The 19,829-nt window shown below is 38.0% G+C and overlaps 1 protein-coding gene across 5 annotated transcripts in view; it reads left to right on the top strand.

Annotated features, from left to right (window-relative positions):
• LOC143195027 (putative JmjC domain-containing histone demethylation protein 2C) overlaps nt 1-15,989 on the top strand; it is a 549,561-nt gene extending 533,572 nt beyond the window's left edge. For 3 of the 5 annotated variants that reach the window (XM_076401868.1, XM_076401871.1, XM_076401870.1), the window contains 18 exons: nt 4,364-5,137; nt 5,775-5,928; nt 7,680-7,845; nt 8,400-8,577; nt 8,634-8,820; nt 8,879-9,211; nt 9,268-9,404; nt 9,468-9,798; nt 9,874-10,106; nt 10,163-10,505; nt 10,561-11,025; nt 11,086-11,530; nt 11,588-12,013; nt 12,108-12,395; nt 12,481-12,651; nt 12,708-12,858; nt 12,917-13,047; nt 13,316-15,989. In XM_076401868.1, coding sequence (XP_076257983.1) covers nt 4,364-5,137; nt 5,775-5,928; nt 7,680-7,845; nt 8,400-8,577; nt 8,634-8,820; nt 8,879-9,211; nt 9,268-9,404; nt 9,468-9,798; nt 9,874-10,106; nt 10,163-10,505; nt 10,561-11,025; nt 11,086-11,530; nt 11,588-12,013; nt 12,108-12,395; nt 12,481-12,651; nt 12,708-12,858; nt 12,917-13,047; nt 13,316-15,244 — 6,842 coding nt within the window. In that variant the 3' untranslated portion in view covers nt 15,245-15,989. The remainder of the gene's footprint in view (nt 1-4,363; nt 5,138-5,774; nt 5,929-7,679; nt 7,846-8,399; nt 8,578-8,633; nt 8,821-8,878; nt 9,212-9,267; nt 9,405-9,467; nt 9,799-9,873; nt 10,107-10,162; nt 10,506-10,560; nt 11,026-11,085; nt 11,531-11,587; nt 12,014-12,107; nt 12,396-12,480; nt 12,652-12,707; nt 12,859-12,916; nt 13,048-13,315) is intronic. The other 2 variants (XM_076401869.1, XM_076401872.1) reach the window with 1 other exon arrangement.
• The last annotated feature ends 3,840 nt before the right edge of the window (nt 15,990-19,829 follow it).

Below are 19,829 nucleotides of genomic sequence, written 5' to 3'. Positions count from 1 at the left end.
TTTCTGCTGATTCGCAAAAATCAATAGAAGGGAAAAACCAGTTCCACCGGTTCGGACAGGAATGATGGCTCAGCGGCAACAAAAAAATGCTACCCCAGTTTCCTGGGCGAGATTTTCCTGTGGTTTGCGTAAATATCAACGCCGCCGTCGGCAGTGATCCGTTTTCTATTAAATCGAACGGCGTGGAGAAAGATCGAACGTTGCGATTAATTAAATTAATTGTTTCTGGCGCTAAATTAATGGGGATGGATGATGATGGAAATCGATGAATGAAAGTTTCGCTGAACGTTTGGAAAATTATGTCAGCTCCTAGCTCGATATCAGACGACTATGGTGATATCCTTCGCCGCAATTAAATGAGAATGGAAAACGCAACTCACGTCTGACCACCTTGGTGGAATGAAAATTTCTAGGTCACGTAGAACGCAGCGAGCGTCCAGTTCCAACCGCGTCGATATAACGCGGGCCGAGCATGCTAAACAGTCTGGGACACGCCATTATCGATTCAGCTGGGTAGTTTGGTGACGCGCAGTTTCGACCTAGCGTGCATACAAATCGTCGAAGAAAAACACGCACCGTGAACAACAAGCTATTGCTGATTCGGGTTTCCCTCATTGTTCATGCCTTTTTTTCGCATTTCTTTTGTGTCGTAACGTACTCGAGGTGATTCCAAGTATCAGTCGCTTTCCACGAACTTCCTGCGATCATTATCTGTAGGCGATCGGTCATAAATAAGAAATGACTCAGTTCTTGAATGTTTTCATTATTACATATATAATGTTTGTATGATAAACCACATTAAGAACACATCGAAAATAACGTAATATTAACGATATATATATTAATATATAGTCCGTTTAATAAAACAGAACTCACGTCGTCTAAATTAATGACATCAAACGTCGCAATGTTGCCGTATCAACTCTGAGTTTTAGTTACATAAATGTTATGAAATATAATTTAGTTTAACGTTATAGTGCATCTAATGTATATATTATCGAAGAACCAAAACTATAATTAATTATACAGTCATAATAGCTTGCAGGTTAGGATTATGTTTTATTGAGGGATTTTATGGTTAGATTGTGGTAGAGTTGTAGGTGCATTTTTTTATGTAGTGGATACCCTGGAGGCCTAATCCACCTAATTAACAATTGTATGTCCATGTATTGTATTTTACTTTCATTAAAGAGCATATTTTGCCTTTTACGTTTAGTTCTTGTATTCTTCGGGGCAGTGTTTCCTTGTAAAGTCATTTTGATATCACCGTATTTCTCCTAAGTTTGTTCTGTTACTATCTGTATACATATTTCTTGATGAAACTAAATTTAATGACCGCATTTTCCCTAATGCTTTTGCCCATATATGCAAAACAGTTAATATTCTATTTATCCTCATAAATTTCAACCAAATGCACTTGTATATTTTGCACACATATCGATGCACGTAAATCTTTCACACTCTACAAGACGACTTCTTACAGTTATCGTTTATTAATTATATACGCACCTTCAGTTGTTTTCACTCTTTGCCACACCGCATGTCAATTCCATTCCTGTTTTCATAAAGAAAAATATACCTAGGAGTTGACTGCTATTTTGAGTATATGCCTTTCTTTGCTTTTAAGCTTGTCTAAAAAGTTTGGTGGTTTGGTGGTCAGACTTGGTATATTGGTTGTGTATGGTCTAGGATAGAAATTCTTCATTCTTTCAACATTCTAGATAATATTAAAAGCGAAAAAGGACCAACCAATTCGTAGTGTGTGTTTCAGTTTTCAGTTTTTTTTGCAATTAGTTTCAACTACATAAAATTAATGCATTAACTGTATAGAGTTCAGTGCTCAAGTGTTATTCAAGTTTCTTTCCGACTTTAATTCCCTACCAGAAATGGTTGGAGACAACGACATGGATTAAAATCTTAGGGATTACTGGTTTGTTTAGAAAGCAACTACAAATATATGTTCCAATAAAACATATATGAATTGACGTAACTATAATTTGTTGGTTTACCATATCATACCCATAACATAGTATGATAACTTATCAAAAATTCGTTTTAAAGCCATTATAACTTATAAACTTTTCATAAGTCATTTATTCGTACCTAGAAGCATGTTTACATACAACGCGCAAGCTGTTAACCAATGGTGTAAGTCTTACGTTCACAGAATCTTAGACTATATACATTAGTAAAGTAGACAATAGTTAAATATCCCGATTAAGCAAGACATAGCCGTAAAATAAAGTTACTAAAAATAGACAAACCCAAACAAAAGCTTTAGTATTTATAAATTGCAGTAGAGCCAGTAAATAAAACGATAAACCATAAAATAAAAAAATATTGAAAACTGAACAAAGAAAATAGCCGCGCTACCTATAAAAAAATAAAACCGAACAAACATTCATCCGTCCAACTTTCAGATTCGTATTTGCTTTCAAACGTATATAAAATTTTTTATTTGCTCTCTACTCGAAAACAATAACGCGGCAACATTAAAATTCAATCATGGATTAACGTGGTGGAAAAAATCCGAGGGCTTTTTTTTTATTATTTTTTATTTGACGAAACAACGATCCGAGTTGCACGCACGAGAATTGTTTTTTTTTCTGTGATTATTTTTAAACCGCCTAGAAAGCCGAGTCGGTCGCTGGCGGACTCGACTCGCTCGCTTTCACTTATTTCCACTGTGATGCGTGTTGCGTAATTCTTTCCGATCGCACGAATTACAATCGTCTATTACCCACTTTTGTTTCTACATGGCGCCGTCGCCATTTCGTTTCGAGTTTTTCCACTGTTCCTCGATGTTTTTGTGTGATCGGAATCGTTGTGAACATTTAGATAACGACGGTCTTGACGGAATTTCTGTGGCTCGGTGAACGGTACGGCTAAGCAATGGAGAGGCAGAACTGGAGAATGGGCGTTATTGGACGGGCCGGTGGAGAAACCGGTATTTTTAATACAACAGAAACGAACCATTAATGAGTTGAAATAAACCACTGTTAGTGTCGATCTGCTTTTGTTTCGATGTATTGGAATCAGTAGCGTACTTACTAGATAATAGATCTATTAAATTACCATAAAACACTAATATGTTGGTGTTTAGATATGAGATAGTTGATAAGTTATTTCAGATAGGTAATCCATTTATTTGCATTCATGTATCTACTAGTAGGAAAATACCTATAAATATTTGTTCTTATGTAGATAATACACTTATAAACCAAACAAGGAACGTTACTAATTAATACTGGTAATTTGTTATTGTTTATTTCAAATATAACGCTCTCTTAGATGAGGGGAAACTTCGAGTGTCAATTCGATCTTTATGACTGTTGTATTTACTTGTTATATTTATTTGTTTTTATGTTTTACCATTGCATAAAAATGTCATTACGTAACAACTATCAAGTTAACAGTTCTTTGATTCAAGATAAAATAAAATAAAATGAAAAAGTGATAAGTCATGATTCTTGTACATTTATTAATAAAGAATGAATTTGATACTTATTTGCACACATTTCTATTCACATAAATCTTTCACACTTAAGATTTCTTACAGTTATCATATATTAATTATATACCCACCTATAGTTCTTTCCATTCTCATCACCCAGTTTTGGAAATTGTCATTGAATCATAAATCCAGATTCATAGAGTTTCATTCAAGCGGACAACTAAGCTGTTAATTTCCAATTAATCTAAAACTTGTATTCACGATTTCATCATTTGTCAATTTCTTCTTCAATGTGCCTGATTGAGTTCATCAAAACCGAAAGTGTTATTTACCATTCCTGTTTTCAGCATGAAGAATAATATATCTGCAGTGAATTATTAATAAATGTTATGACTAGTAAAACCTAGTCAACCTAATTGTTATTCTAACGTTCTAACTTTTTCTATCAACTTTTGTTATCTTAACACTATTTTATTATCATATTTCCATTATTAGTGACCCATTGCTCATATCTATGTCTAAATATACTTTCCTTGATTTTATTATGATTTTAAAAATTGTATTCTTTTAAATATAATGTCAATAAAGTACTTCTCAACCAATACACTGTTGCTGGGCATGACTTCGAATATTGTTTTAGATAATGCTAGTATATTTCTGATCACTTTCTATTATCTTGATCCATGTATTTTTCGGAGCTGTTCTGTCTTCCATCCAAAAAGTCAAATTCACCATTGAAGTTTATGAGTGAATTTATTCTTGAACTACACTAATTTAGTTTTATTATTCATTTTTAAGTGTCTTTATTATTTGTTGCTGGTGAATGTTAAATCATATCGATGATATTGATAAGTTAATGAAATGATTAATTTTTAACCTGATTTTAATATGCTCAATTTATTGTTACAGGAACACCGCCAAAGTCACGGAAGCGCAAAACCAGCGAAACCGACTACCCGTCTTCGAGAACTCGTTACTCGAACAGTATCAAGGAGGATCTTGAAAACAAACAGTCGCGAAAGAGGAACGTCAACCGGTCAGTCAACAAGAAGAAGGTTCTCGAGGAAGCCAACAATTCGAAACTTCGGGAGGTCGAGATCGTCGTAGAAGATTGTTTGCAGAGTAGCACTTTTCTGGCTACGCATAGTGGATTCCTCGACGCAGATGGTGACCAAGCCGAGAAGGAGATCGGCAGAGATAGCGTAGATGTACAGAAGAAGGAGAACCAACCAGAGGAATCGTCTGTAAAGCGAGAAGAAGGAGAAGCGTCTGAGATCGTAACTAGTGACGCAAAAGAATTATCAGGAGATAGTGCGAGTAAGGATGCGCAGGAAGAGGTCTTAGTGTCAGAAGCGAATTGTGATAGTAAATTAACAGTATCGGAACAAGTGCAAAATAATAGTTGTATAAGTATCAGTGAAGGTGAAGTGCAATCAGTTGGCGAACTGTTACGCGAAAATGATGAAGAGTGTGTTGGTGACGGCAAGACCAAGTCTATGTGCGATCAGGCTGTAGACAATTCTAAGGTGGACGAAGCTAACGGTTGCTTTGGTGACGACGATTGTGTGATAGTGGCCAGTACGGAGCCGACAGGCCAGAGACCACGGCCATCTAGCATCGGGAATATTTGTACGAGCACGCCCAACAAAGGACACAATCAAGATATAGACTGTTCTATTAGAGGTAAACATAAATTATTCTTAGAAATATTCCTCATTTTTGTTTTCCTCTTTTCCGACTCCGATATATAATTTTTTTTAGTAAAAAACTTGCGTTATTAATAAATATTTCAACGGAGTCTCCCAAGTCATCTAACGAAGCACCCAATTATCAAAATAAGTAACATAGGTGGACGTAAAATTTCTTCCATTATACATGCGAGAACATCGGTTGTGCCTTTGGTAATGCATTAATCAAACAAACGACGTGTCTGTGACTAGAAAGCATTGATCAGTCAACGACTTTAACTTGACCTTCAACGACCAAAAAATATGTAATTCGTTTTCTTATCGGGTGTTTCTTCGTCGTGAAACTGTTAATTAAATGCTAATAGTTCTACAAGCTAAGAGCGAATAGCTTTCACAATGTCGATTCCTTTTGCTGGCAACGTTCTACTAACTCTCGTCGTTGAACAACGAAAAAAAGTTCTGAGCTTTAACCAAAATTAACGACGACATTTATCGAATGGAATCTTGGAGGAGGAGGGGGTCCGGTAAGGGGCTGAGTTATATCCTCATTTTTATTTCATTAATGCCATCACACTAACCTTTGTTTATTGTTGAACAAGAAAGAAATGACAAAATTTTCTTTGTTGCAACAGGCGACGATGAGGTCCCACTGTGTTCGTCATCGCCTCTCAGTAGCAGGATGGACTTCAATGAGACCCCGAACTCGTTACGTTTTGCAGATGACCGCAGCGACTCTGGCGTGAGTTCACTGCGATCTGGCAGTGGGGATGAACGGTCCGGATCCAGGTGAGTGCCAGTCCTTCAATTCTCAACTTAATCGATCTGTTCTTTTAACTACATCACCGAGGCGCGATCGCGCTCTTGTACAGCGTACCGACAAGGATAATTGGTTGTTATTTAAAGCTCAGTACTTTTTTATTTCGCGCGTTCGTGAAGAACCTAATAATTACGAAACAAACGTTAATTTAAAATCGAGCATTTTAAAACAAATTTGAACGGTATCTGGTACGTGATGTTTTCAGGAAGTGTAAAATATTAACGTGATACCGCGCTAATGATATTTCTGGGAATTCTCATTGGGAACGGCTCAGATTTGTTATTGTTAGGTTTTTTCCCACCTTCCTCACCAAATCCCATTGAATATATGCTTGGCGTGTTGCCCGACGCGAATATTTTTCAAAATATTTTTATCCGTTACTTGCGGATCCGCATTTTTAATTGTTTTCAACTTTCTGCTTGTTAATCACTGTTCAGCAGAAACGTTCGATATTGATGGATAATTACGTTTATTCAAAATGAAATGAAACGTCCGCTTCGTTTATACATTCTCCACCGCTTCACCATACGAATTCACTAGAGATCAAACGAAAATCGGTGAAATAATTCTTCCCAAACAGATGTACGACCTTTAGCAAACGGTGCCATTTTTTCATGTCTGGACGTTTTTTGACGGCCATTGTACTAAATTACGAAACGGATGTTGATGCCAGATTCGTGGAAGAAATTGAACCTATAACCGTGGGCTATTATATAAAGGATATGTTATTTAGAAAAACAATTTCGAATTTGGCGTATGCTTATATACAGCTTAATTTACTTTTGAATATATATAGAAATAAATTTGACAAATATTTAATATCATTTATTTTGGTTTAAAATTATATATAACTAGGTTTAGGAGCTAAATAAACATTGGAAAAATTTTGAAATAACCCATTTTATATGAAATATTTATATATTTAAATGAAACAACAAAAATATAATTAATATATGTCCAGCCTTTCTATTAATATCTAACATAGTTATAGCACAACCTAAAATCCCACCAGCAGTGTTATACATGAAAGCAGTGAAAATAAGTGTCGTAAAAGTTCCATAATATGAACAACTATGATATTTACTGATTTTGTTTGCATTTGCCATTAATGGATTAACTACCTCCAGTTTTTGGTTGACGTATTGTATTGTACCAGCTTAAAACGAATGGATGGTTAATTATTTAAACAATTTTATATTATTTTTTCATATCCTTTATAATTTTTTATTTGAACACCAAGAATAGTTTTCCTCTCTGTTTCTTGTTATCATTTTGAAATCTGCAGCTATTTTATTTGTTATTGTATACATTCTGCACTTACCTTTGTTCTCCCGTATTTTAAAGTCAGTATATGTTAAACCACCAAGAATAACACAACAATATAATTATTTTTCCTTATAATTATTAATGCACCACAAAAATTAAATATTTTAGTTTTTTTTGTTATTTTTATTCGTTCGACTCGAAAAGAAACGGTACGTTTGGGTACACAATTATATATCAGAAAAGGAAGACGAATAGTTTATTCTATTCTATATAGTGCGCATCGTAATTTAACACTAAATAACGCATGCTATTATATAAACAGGTTGCCGAAGGCTGTAATTAGCTAGCCACGTTGTTTTTGTATAGATAACTTTGAGATAAAATAAACAGGTCTAAGGTCGAAATATTACTCGATCATACATGTTTGTATTGACGTTTCACGTGTTTGTTCCAGATCCAGCGCGTTGAGTTCATCCGACGAACCCAATACATCAGCGGGGCACCCACCCTCTACAGCTCCCCCGCTGCCGCCAGCAACCCGTTCGCCGCTCTACGTCCCGGCCGGCGCTCCTGCCGCCGAGCCGGTACGCATTTGGCGTGATCCAGGCCTACTCCATCAGGTATATGAATACATAGAGATAAACCAAGCGACATCTATTAATAAATTATATACGTTATACAAAAGATATGAAACACGAAATGGCTATTTGCCGGCTCTAATAACGGCAATGATACTATTTTCGAAAACCTATCAACTATGTTTGTCAATTTTTCCAATTAACGACGCTTGATTAAAGATTCTGGGAAGCGTGACCTAAAGTAAACAGTGTTTTTATCACCCATATTGGAAATAGGTGTAAGGCAGGTGTTTCTGGTATTGACTTTAATCGAAACGTTCGTTCTTTCGTGTAACGTTCCTTAAATATTAATGTTGTAAAAATACTCCAAATAATTACTATTCAGTTTTATATAATTGATCAATAATACTTTAAAATTGCAGTAAACTATAAACAACTGATTATGATTGCTTGTTGAAAACTTAATTTTATGGTACTGTAGAGTGACATCCAAAGCTGTTATATTTAGTCCTTTATTGTAAATTAAAACTTCATATCAGTTTTAAGTAGTTTATAACAATGTTTTTTTAACACGAAATATATTTCATTATTTATAGGAGGAGCCCCAAGTGCGGCACGTTCATAGCGTGCAGCACCAGTCTCTGCTCATGTCGCACCCCCAGGCGCCATCAGCTGGCCCTCAGCCGCCTACATCGGCACCAACTAGCCACCCGGCAGCTTTATACCCACCCCACATGGCACCGCATCCGTTAGCGTCCCATCCCTTGTCCAATGGTAATTTTGGTGAAAACAATCTTAACATTTATTTTTATCGCTTTTTTGGTTTTCAGTGGCTACACACCCCCCTCTACCACCACATACCATGTACCATCAACCATTTTCAGATATATGGAAACAAAGGTATCCCATAGTGCCGACTCATCTTTTAAGCAGCCAGCAAGTTCCCCTTGTAACAGATGAACTCTTGGAGAGGGATAGGTTGTTGTTCGAACGCAACCATACTCCACGTATGATTAGGTATTTCCGAATTTTTGTACAAGACTTCCAATGTAGTAATTTTGATAAATTTTATCAGACAACAAGAATTAGAAAAGCAACAAGTAGAAAAAGATCGATTAGAACGTGAAAGACAAGAACGTGAAAAGTTAGAACGTGAACGTGAAAAGCAAGAAAGAGAGAGAGAAGAGAAAGAGCGTCAGGATCAAGCATTGCATAATCATTTCGAAAAATCCTTGAAAGCTGCTCAGCAAAAAAGGGAGCAATGGAACTTAATCAGTAGCAGACCTCCACAGTCTCGATCGACGAGTTTATCGGAAGAAGATCGGAAACAGGAGATGCACCAGCGTGAGCAACAACGTCATATGTCGGCAGGGTTAGCAGCAGTTCGAGCTGCGGACCCCAACCACCGGTAGGATCTAGGCTTACATTTTAATATATTTTCTTCATTATATCATTGGCTTACAGATCTTATTATGCCACGGTTCCAAGTAAACCTAACATGCCTCCTAAGGGAGAATATCCACCTTTGGCGCATAGTAGATCTACGCAGGGGAAACCTGGCGATAAGATGACTAGTATGCATCCGTCGATGATTCCGAAAGGTAAACACATTTTACCTGAAGACATTTTTGGGGTTAACGCTAATATTATTTTTATGTCATTAGGAGATTTATCTATGTATGGATATCAAGTTCATACGCCACAAAATGCTTATTATGAACCAAAGAAATCTGACCTTCATAAACCACCAACCAGTGGTTTAGTGGTGACCAAAGCCAGTATGGATAGTAGAGACCTACCTAATCCACCACCCCTGGTTAGCGATATGAAAAATTCATCAGTGATAGTGAAACATGATGGTAAAACAGCCCATCATGTCGAACCGCGGGTATCTATAGCTCTTAGTCCGAGTCCGAAGCTGCGAAATGAGCTAATTGGTCATTATATGACCGCACCTGGAGCTGCACCACCAAAAACGAACATTTATGAATATCGGTAAGATAGTTTCTTGATCATGTTTATTTCAGTCAGGAAATCATAACTCTCCAAACTAACTGTTATTTTTGTCAGAAGTCCTACACAGTCTCCCCATCACCTATCGCATACTCCCAGTCCTCATCATCACTTGGAAGCTCCTAAAAGTGGACAACACCATCGGTCATCTGGAGGGCAGCTTCCTAGCCCACATCACCAAAGACAGTCACCGCACGGACAGCCACACCCTCACAGTCAACAGCATCCTTCTCCAGAGCTTCGGTTCAGGCCAGAGTCAGGACCTGGACAAACCATGATTTTTCCTACTGGTACATTAATATGATGATGCTATTTTGAAACTATGACTGACCGAATTTTAATTTAGGCAAATCTGGTTTTCCGTTCCTATCCACAACAGCGACGCCTGCTGGATATACTTTGGCTTCGACGCCATCGCTTGCCGGTTCTAAACCTAAAGTGTCATCTCCCGCACCTCAGCATATATATGGAAAACCTTCAGCTGTAAGTGTAGTTCCTGTATCAAGAGCACCAGAAGCCCAAGCTCCGCCTCCTCCTGTACCAAAACCTCCCTTGGGTGCCAGTGTATCGCCTTCTCCATACCAGCAAGTGTCTCAGTATCATCCTCCAGCGATGGCTTCCACGTCTACATTGAGTACTTGCCCACCGCCTGCTCACAGTAGTCGAACAACTTCCACTATTGGTGATAGGTAGGGAATATTAATCACATCTTCAAAGTTGCATATTAACAAAGTAATGCTCTAGGTATGAAAGATTTTACGCAGCAGGACCAATACCATCGGCAAGTCTTTCAGTTAAATTACTTCACCAACCTGGTACATCTCCACCAACCGCTGCTTCAGCTCCGTTGAGCACGCAGCGCGCTCTTCCCAGCTATAGCATATCATCAGGACAGGTTGGAATTCAACAGCAAGTCCAAACACAACCTCTCGATTTGGGTATGAGTTCGAATAAATCGAACAACGATCAGCCGACCTCTCCAAAGAGAAAGAGTTCCCAAGTCATTGGTACCCCAGTGTGTTTAGAGGTAAAGAAACGCCGCATTGAAACGCCCCCTGGATTGCCAACGCTTCAGCAGAATTTGAAAAACTTCGGCAATAATGTGACGGGAGGTCCACAGCCCCAACTGGCCAGAGTTAGCGAACCAAGTCCGCTTATCGCCAGTGCAGCCACTACTATCACTACGTTAGTAAACACTGCCGCTTATCGGTATGAGTTATTAAAATAGCTATTTCGTTATTACATTACTAATATATGATTGAATTACAGAGCTCCAGTAACTACGATGAGCAATCTACTAGGAGCTACTCAGTCTCCTACCTTGCTGACAGAAAACCTTCCTGATCTCAGCGTGACTGCGGTTACTGTGGAAACGCCACGTCCTGCTAGCGCTGAATCCTCACATTCCATTCCTTCAATTAAACCAGCTACACCTAGTATCCCACCTAGTTCAAGTCCGGCGCCGCCACCTAGGAACGCGGCCACACCCAATAGTTTAGGTATGCCGCCACAATCCACAACACCCAATCCCACAACCAACAATGGGACGACAGCGACAGTGAGTATAACACCACCTATAACTGATGAGAACCCAGGGACCCCAATTAAAATTGGCGGCAATGTGACTCCCAGTATTGTAGACTCTGAAAAAAGTAATAGCCCGGGACCCCAAAAGAGTTCTAGTGGTAGTTATCCAGTTCGACATCTTAAGAAGGTATTTTTTTTGTTACTATTTATTTACATGTTGGACTGACATCAATTTTTGTTAAAGGCTTGGTTGCAAAGACATACTGGCGAAGATTTGGAAGACACCACAGGAGTAATAGGCTCTGGTAGTTGCGTGACGCTACCATTAAACATAGGCTCCCCGAGCCCACCACCAAAAAAAAACGAGAATCCTGTGAACTCGATCCACTCTGTAGGCAGCATGGCGGTGAACAGCATCAGCAAGACCAAACATTTTCAAGCAAAGGGTGCTAATCGGAAATCCAAAGAGAACGTCAACGGCCATCCAGCCGACACTAACAAAAATAATGGCGATGATTCCTCCAGTTCAGATCAGGAACGCGGTGGTCGTAAGAGCCCTCCTAAAAGAAAACCTCCAAAAGTGAAACGAAAAAAAGGAGGAGGAACGGGCAACAGCAGCGTCTTAGCTAAGAAAGCAGCTGAAGAAAAGAAACGAAAGGCAGAGAAACTGGTAAGCATTCTTAAATTTCTTGTAAAGCAAGATTCATTTGTTAAATATCCTAAGGCTTATATATGTTACATAACCCTATTATCTTTAATTTTAGCCACAACAAAGTGAGAGTGGCAGTGAAAGTGATAAAGAATCCGATAGCGCTAAGGATAGCGATTCAGGTGCAAGTACCACTGTTTCGGGTAACGGAAGTTCGAAGAAACCGAATAAGGAACCAAGAAAAAGGGGTAGAAGACCAAAAGGTTCAAAAAACGACAAGGGCGAGGAGCCGCGCGCTAAAAAAATCAAAGAAGAGGCCCCGCGCGACCCCTTTCGCAAACCACCAGTGGGCCAATTAAAAAAGACCGGTGAGAGTTTTCTTCAAGATGGGCCATGTTGTGAGGTAAATATATCTACAGATAAAATCATAAAAACAAGTGTAAAATAAATGAACGATAATTTATATTTATATTTTTATTTATTTTTAGGTCGCCCCAAAACTTGCTAAATGCAGAGAATGTCGATGGACACCGAATCAACGGTCCCGTAATAACACAAATATATTTTGTCGCTTCTACGCATTTAGGAGATTGCGATACACCAAAAATGGTCAATTAGCAATTGCTGGTTTTAGTGATCCACATAAAAATGCTTTGGAGGTAATGTTATAACCTTCAACACCATGAATTTGGCTTAATGAAAGTATTTATTCCAGGATGATATCAAATTATGGTTACCCAATTCTGAAAACCCTCCTAACGATCTCGATCTGGACACATCCCGTTTTCTGCTAACTCAAGTCGGTGACCATTTCTGTGATCTTCTAGTCCAAGAAAAAGAGGCTCATGCAGAACATATGTCTGAAGGTAACATTATAATTCTGTTCAGTTACTTGTATATGCTGATAATTTACTTTATTTTTAGACAAAACTATTGCTTGGAAGAGAGTTGTGCAAGGGGTGAGAGAAATGTGTGATGTGTGTGAAACGACCCTGTTTAACTATCATTGGACGTGTAATAAATGCGGCTTTGTGATTTGTCTTGATTGTTATAAGGTAAGTTTATGATATAATTCATAACACACCATGTGTTCACTTCAAGTTCCATGTAAAGATTATTTTTTAACCAACTCTTAATAATATCCTAAAGCTGTAAATGTTCATAATGAATTATGAATACACACAACTTTACTAATTGTTAAAGAGAATTTTTCAAGTTTAAGAAAAAAATTTTTAGTCATAGAACAAAACTAAAATTATGTTCCTGTCCATTTAATAGAACTATATGGAGCTTCACTTATAAAATATTTTTTGATCTTTTCAGAGCCGTAAGACTGGAGCAGTGAAAGCTTTAAGCGAGCCGGGCAAAGACCGTGATGAATTCATGTGGCTTCTGTGCACTAACCGATCATCGCATGAACAAGAGAAGTTGATGCTTACTCAAATCATCGCTGATGACTGTCTTCTGAAATTGGGTCATATGGTACATGAAATGCGCGACCTATGGGGCATCGAACAATTTTGTGGTTGTCCTCAATCCAAAGAAGTTAAAGTCACCAACCCTGAAAGCAAGGAAGCTGTTAAAATGATCCTGGCCGAAAAAATGAATGGCGTCAAAAAAGAAGTAAAAGAAGAAATTAAAGGGACAGTGAACGGAGTTAAAGACGAAAAACAATCTAATTTCGCATGGCTCACAGACGTCGGATTATCTAAGTCTGATGATACCATCAAAAAAGAACCTAAAGACGAGGGTTCCAGTAGCGAAGAAGAAGGTAATTTTTCTACGCTTCGCGAATTATTGATTCGTCCATCCCACAAAGCTAACGGCTCCTCAAGAGCTGCTTCACCCGTGGCCAAAACAGAAAAGAAAAAAACTTGTAAAACAGAGACCACAGATATTGATCCGTTAGCCAACATCGGTTTAAATGATTCGCCGGTAAAACAAGAGAAAGAAGAACCAGAGGAGAAGATGGAGTTAAAACACTACATCAGGCGGTATAATTGGCAGCATAAAGGGCGACAGCAGTTACCCATTCGCATCATGACGTTGACCGAGAGCAAAATTCTTTATCCCACTGTTCCTCATTCATGGTTATGCGATGGAAAACTGTTGAGGCTGACAGATCCCACTTGCCCAGATAACTATAAAATATTCCAGGACCAATGGAAACGTGGTCAACCAGTGATAGTGTCTGATGTATGTCGGTCCATCGATAAAGACCTGTGGAATCCGGAATCTTTTGCGCGTGATTTCGGCGACGAGAAGAATGACTTGGTGAACTGTCTGACGGGTAATTTGGTACCAAATCAGCTGATGAGGCGGTTCTGGGAAGGCTTCGAGGACCCGTCAAAACGGTTGAAAGACGAACGTGGTCAGCCAATGTTGCTCAAACTGAAAGACTGGCCACCGGGTGAGGACTTTTCCGAATTGTTACCGGCGCGATTTAACGACCTCATGCAAGCGCTACCGCTTCCTGAATACACGCGACGTAATGGACGATTAAATCTAGCTTCAAGGTTACCGGACTGTTTTATTCGGCCCGATCTGGGACCGAAAATGTACAATGCTTATGGTTCGGCAACGCATGCATCTAGAGGCACCACGAATCTTCATTTGGACGTTAGTGACGCTGTCAATGTGATGGTGTACGTCGGTGTGCCGCGAGGGGGTGCCGGTGAAGAACACGTGAAAGAGGCTTTTAGAGCCATTGACGAGGCGGGTTGCGATATCTTAACCAGAAGGCGGGTACGAGACAAAGGGGAGTTACCGGGAGCGTTATGGCATATATATGCTGCTCGCGATGCCGACAAAATCAGAGACTTACTCAATAAAGTGACAGTAGAACGGGGCGGACGCTTGGAACCACACAATGATCCCATCCACGATCAGAGCGGTTATCTAGATGGACCGTTACGCGAGCGGCTTTATAAGGAATATGGCGTGGAAGGCTACGCTATCGTACAGTGTCTGGGAGACGCCGTTTTTATACCAGCTGGGGCGCCTCATCAGGTTCGTAACCTACACAATTGTATCAAGGTTGCGGAGGACTTCGTCAGTCCGGAAAACGTGGCGCATTGTTTCCATCTAACGCAAGAATTCCGAGGATTGAGTGATACGCACTCTAACCATGAGGACAAGTTGCAAATCAAAAACATAATTTACCACGCAGTAAAAGACGGACTGAGTTCGCTGAGTGCGGCAATCAACAGACACGTAGGGTGTAGTTCAACTCCGCCAGAAGGCGAGTCGTGACGCAAACATGTTCCTAATCAGAAAGGCACCGCATAGGTCGTCGATCGGTGTGCAGCACAATGTAATCGCTTCTTGATGTCGCTACGCTCGGGTCACATATCGCGCCAGCTCACCCCTTCCTTCCAATCCACCAACTACAATACCCCCCCACTGTAAATATTATTGTTGTCTCAGAAAGTACCAGTGTTGTTTCTAAAGACTCGTAATATCGTGCCTGTTGAATCTAATTATATATATTGAAGAAAATGTATTTTTAACTAAGGCTAAAAAAGTGCTATTTTAAAAGTGCCAATTTTGAAACCGTTCTAATAAGGCAAAAACCTAAACGAAGTTTTTCGATCTTCTCCTGCGTCCATGAGAGGGGAGACTGTTCAGGAAGTGATCTCGATTTATTTTTGTTCATTGTTACAACTAGACAACGATTTTTTCGTACGTTTTTTGTTTTATTTGTCGAGTAAGCGCATCTATGGATGGCGCCACTGTTTGTGTATAGGTTAAATTCCAACACCATATATATATAGTAAAAAAGAGAGAGAGAAAGGAAATGAGAGAATATATATATGTATATTGTTTCTAAAAACAATTATTTATTTGCGCTTACAAGTTATAATGTACAGTTTAGGGGTAAGTTTTTTTGTACAGAAACTGTTTTTCCTTTTGCGTCCCCCTTTGGGAACAAAATTTTTTTGTACTATGTATATTATGTAAGAATATAGGTTTGAATAAAAAATGTTTATTACATCAATATTGTATTATTTTAATTACCCTTTTAATCTCCCTAGATATTATTTACATCTTCTAATGATATGCAACAAACAATTATTATAAAGACAGGATAACGTTGACTAGTAATCTTTTCCCAGTTATTTTAACTTTATATCTTATGCAGCAAGATATAATATAACAACAATACAATTATTTTTAAAATTAGGCCCAAAGTTTATTATTGGATGAAAGTTAATGATAAACACACAGCTTGAGGTTCACGATTAATTAATCTGGAAAAGGAAAGGAATTATTCACCGCAACTTATTTTACAAATTGTCCTTACTATCCCACCGACAGTAATAAGGTGCCAGATCTACTAAATATTTACATTTCGAAAGACATCTTAACAAATGAAATAAAAATCGAGTGTAATGTACTCATACTCAAAAGTAATGTGATCAATGATTAGATCAAAAGTATAGACGATATTGAACTTCAAGAAATGAATTATCGTATCAAGAGAGAAAGTAAGAGTAAATTATCCCCGTAAAATTAAGGAATCAAGGAAAGACGAAAAGCTAGAAGAGTGTACAGAACCAGAAATGCAGCAGACAAAACTATATTTAATAGAATTAGTAGTCAGACAAATCAAAATATTAAGGAATACAGAGTTCCTTCGAAAAATATGTTACTACTTACTTATTATACTTAAGTCCGGAATGCAACTCTGAGATTTAAACGATCAATTAATAGAGTACCGCCTATTAAAAATGATTGAAAAAATGGGTTCGACGCAACGATGAAAAATTGAATTATTCACAGAACTTTTACCAATGGTTATCGCTACGTAACCAACGATGACCTCGAGATTAAATTGATGTACGAAGTGATACAAGATTTCGCTTTAAAACATGAATTAAGGTCGCTAAATCAGAGCAACGTGGAAGCAATATAGCTAGTGGAGAAAATACAGGAAATCAGAAGATTGAAGAGAACCCGACCACACGAGCTTGTATAGAATCTTAACTTAACAGCTCTAGTAGTTTAGTTTTATTTTAATTTGCGAAATACGTACTGATGTATTAATCCCGCCTTGCTTGTCTATTAATGCAAGTACAACAGAACAGTAGTAATAATAATAATAATTTGTAAATTAAGATTGTGCTAAGCATATTTAATGTAAGACGTAATTAATAAAAAAACTTTCTGGTAAAAGGGAATCCTGGATAGGTAACATTTCTTATTTATCAGCACACCAAAACTAACTGGCCATTATTTAGGGAGAAGCTAGACACTTTAATATCCGTAAATTTACCTCTCAAAACAGAAAGATACACAAAAATAGTAGCAAAAAAATATAACAAAACTATACAAGAGGCCGCATGGTACACAAATCCTAATAGTGCGACATATCAAAAGCTTAAAAAAATTTAATCAAAAATTTAATTATATATTATCTAGAATTAAGCAAAAAATTAATGAAAAGAGAAAACTGCAAAAAACTTAGCAACAAATTAGAACAGAAGAAAACAATAGAAAATTCAACAAGGCAACAAAAGAGATGAAAGAGTTAATAAATAACGAACAAAATCAAGGAATTCAAAACTATTTAGAAAACTTAACGCCAACTTATGCAACGGAATATTCTCTCTAGAAAGTAACAAAAAAGATTAAAAAACCTCAACAACATAATTCACCCATTAAAATTGACAATATCTGGGCTAGGAATGATAAAGATAAAACGGAACGGAACTTTTCTCTAAACACTGAAAAACAGTATTTAATCCGTATCCGCCACCAATATCCGCAACAGAAGAAAATAACATAGTTGACTTTCTTAACACTCCGTCCCAAATGGATCTGCCATATGAGAAATTTACTGTGAAGGAAGTAAAAGAAATAATAGATAAAGAACTCTAGCTAAAAAGCTCCTGGTTTTGACCTAATTACTAGAAGAATCTTAAAAGAGGTTTAGGAAAGTGCATCAAAGTATTAACATTCAAATTTAATGCTATGCTAAGACTTAATTACCTGGAAAGTTGCTCAAATCATTATGATTCTTCAACATAGGAAAAAATCAGAAGACGACTCCTCTTATTGTCCTATAAGCCTGTTACCTGTGATCTCTAAACTTTTTGAAAAACTATGCATTAGGAGACTCAAAATAATCGCAGAAGAGAGAAATATTATTCCAGACCATCAATTTAGCTTCCGTAATAAACACGGAACAACAGAACAAATACATAGATTAGTCAACCAAATTAACAAAAACTGAAACGATAGAAAAATATTTCTCCGCTGCATTTCTCGATTTATCTCAGGGCTTCAACAAGGTGTGCCACACTGGACTGCATGTTAAATTGAAAAAGCTCACAGACATACATTTTATTGTCAAACAGGGTGACGAAAACACTGATCTATACCCAATATATTCGGGTGTTCCGCAGGGCAGTGTTCTTGGCCCATTCTTATATCTATTGTATACAACACTACTGTTGCAACATATGCTGACGATGCAGCGGTTTTATCATCACACGAGAATCCAATATCAGTCACAAGAAACCAAATTGATCTTCAATTGAATTGATCGTGGCGTATAAAAGTAAATGAGACCAAATCTTGATTGAAGGTTCAAATTGAATAATCGCGTGATAAAACGCAAACAGCTTGGGCTTAAACTAAACCAAATGTATTTGCTGATAGGGTGCAAATCTAAATTATTATTAGATAACAAGGTTTAACTGTATAAGTCAATACTTAGGTCTATTTGGACCTATCTTATTGAACTGTGGGGTACAACTAGCAAATCTAACATAGCTAGCCTCCAGAGGTTCCAGAATAGCGTTGCGAGTCATCCTCGATGCCCTATATTACGTCTCCAACAAACTGATTCAGCGCTATATCCCCTTAGAACCAATAACAATGAATTGCATGAAAAGCATGAATCTGTGCCAGATGCATCTTTTTATTTGCTGCAACGCTTCGAATTGAACGAATTGTTGTCATCTTAGCAACTGGACTGAATGTCCGATTATAGTTGGCCCTCTCACGTTGATTAAAACTCTTAATAACGAGTCGAGCTTTATACTTATCTATGTTGCCATCTGCGTTTGACTTCAAATTAAAGACCCATCTACAAGATATTGCTTGGCACCTTGGTAAGTCTTCAAGTTGCCAAGTTTTATTCTCCTTCAATGAATCAATCTCTTCGTCCATTGCTCTCTTCTATTAAATGCAATCTTTATGCTTGATTGCATCCCCATAAGTCTCAGGAACTTCGCTTGTGACGATCTCTTAATCGGGCACCTAGTCCCTATTTTTGAAGCTCTGAAACATCTTCGAAAATCGAAATCTTCCTCTGACCTATGCTCAATGGTGCTCTCATCGCTGTCTGACTCACAGTCTTGTGATTCTAATTGCTAAGATGGTGCTGGAGGATAACAACGGAGGAAATGGTAACCGCGGACAGACTCGCGAGAGAAGCCACCAAAAAGGAAGGAATATCAAAGAAGGAGAGGTAAAAAGAAGGTGGCAGATATATTGGGAACAATCCATTAAAGGAAGAACCCTTTACAAATACTACCAACAGGTAGGGACAGGAAACATAGGACTGAGTAGTAAAGCTGTGCAACTGATGACAGGCCACGGGAATATGCAAGCTTACCTGCACAGATTTAAATTGAACGAGATCGATCTACTCTGCGAATGTCGCACACACCAGAAGACACTACGCATATCTTGGAGGCATGCGTAATTGGAAAAAGAGTAGAGACCCGAAACAGGCATCGGACAGCCGACGGGAACTACGAGTTAAGAAACGAAGACGGGCTAGTCGATGAGGAAACTATTACAAAGATTAACTTTTGGGCCCAAACGG

This window comes from Rhynchophorus ferrugineus, unplaced genomic scaffold (genome assembly GCF_030347505.1).
Source record: "Rhynchophorus ferrugineus isolate W39M unplaced genomic scaffold, kcgeb_rfMv2 rfM4, whole genome shotgun sequence".
In the NCBI taxonomy this organism is placed as follows: domain Eukaryota; kingdom Metazoa; phylum Arthropoda; class Insecta; order Coleoptera; family Curculionidae; genus Rhynchophorus; species Rhynchophorus ferrugineus.
This window is presented reverse-complemented; position numbering and strand designations above follow the sequence as displayed.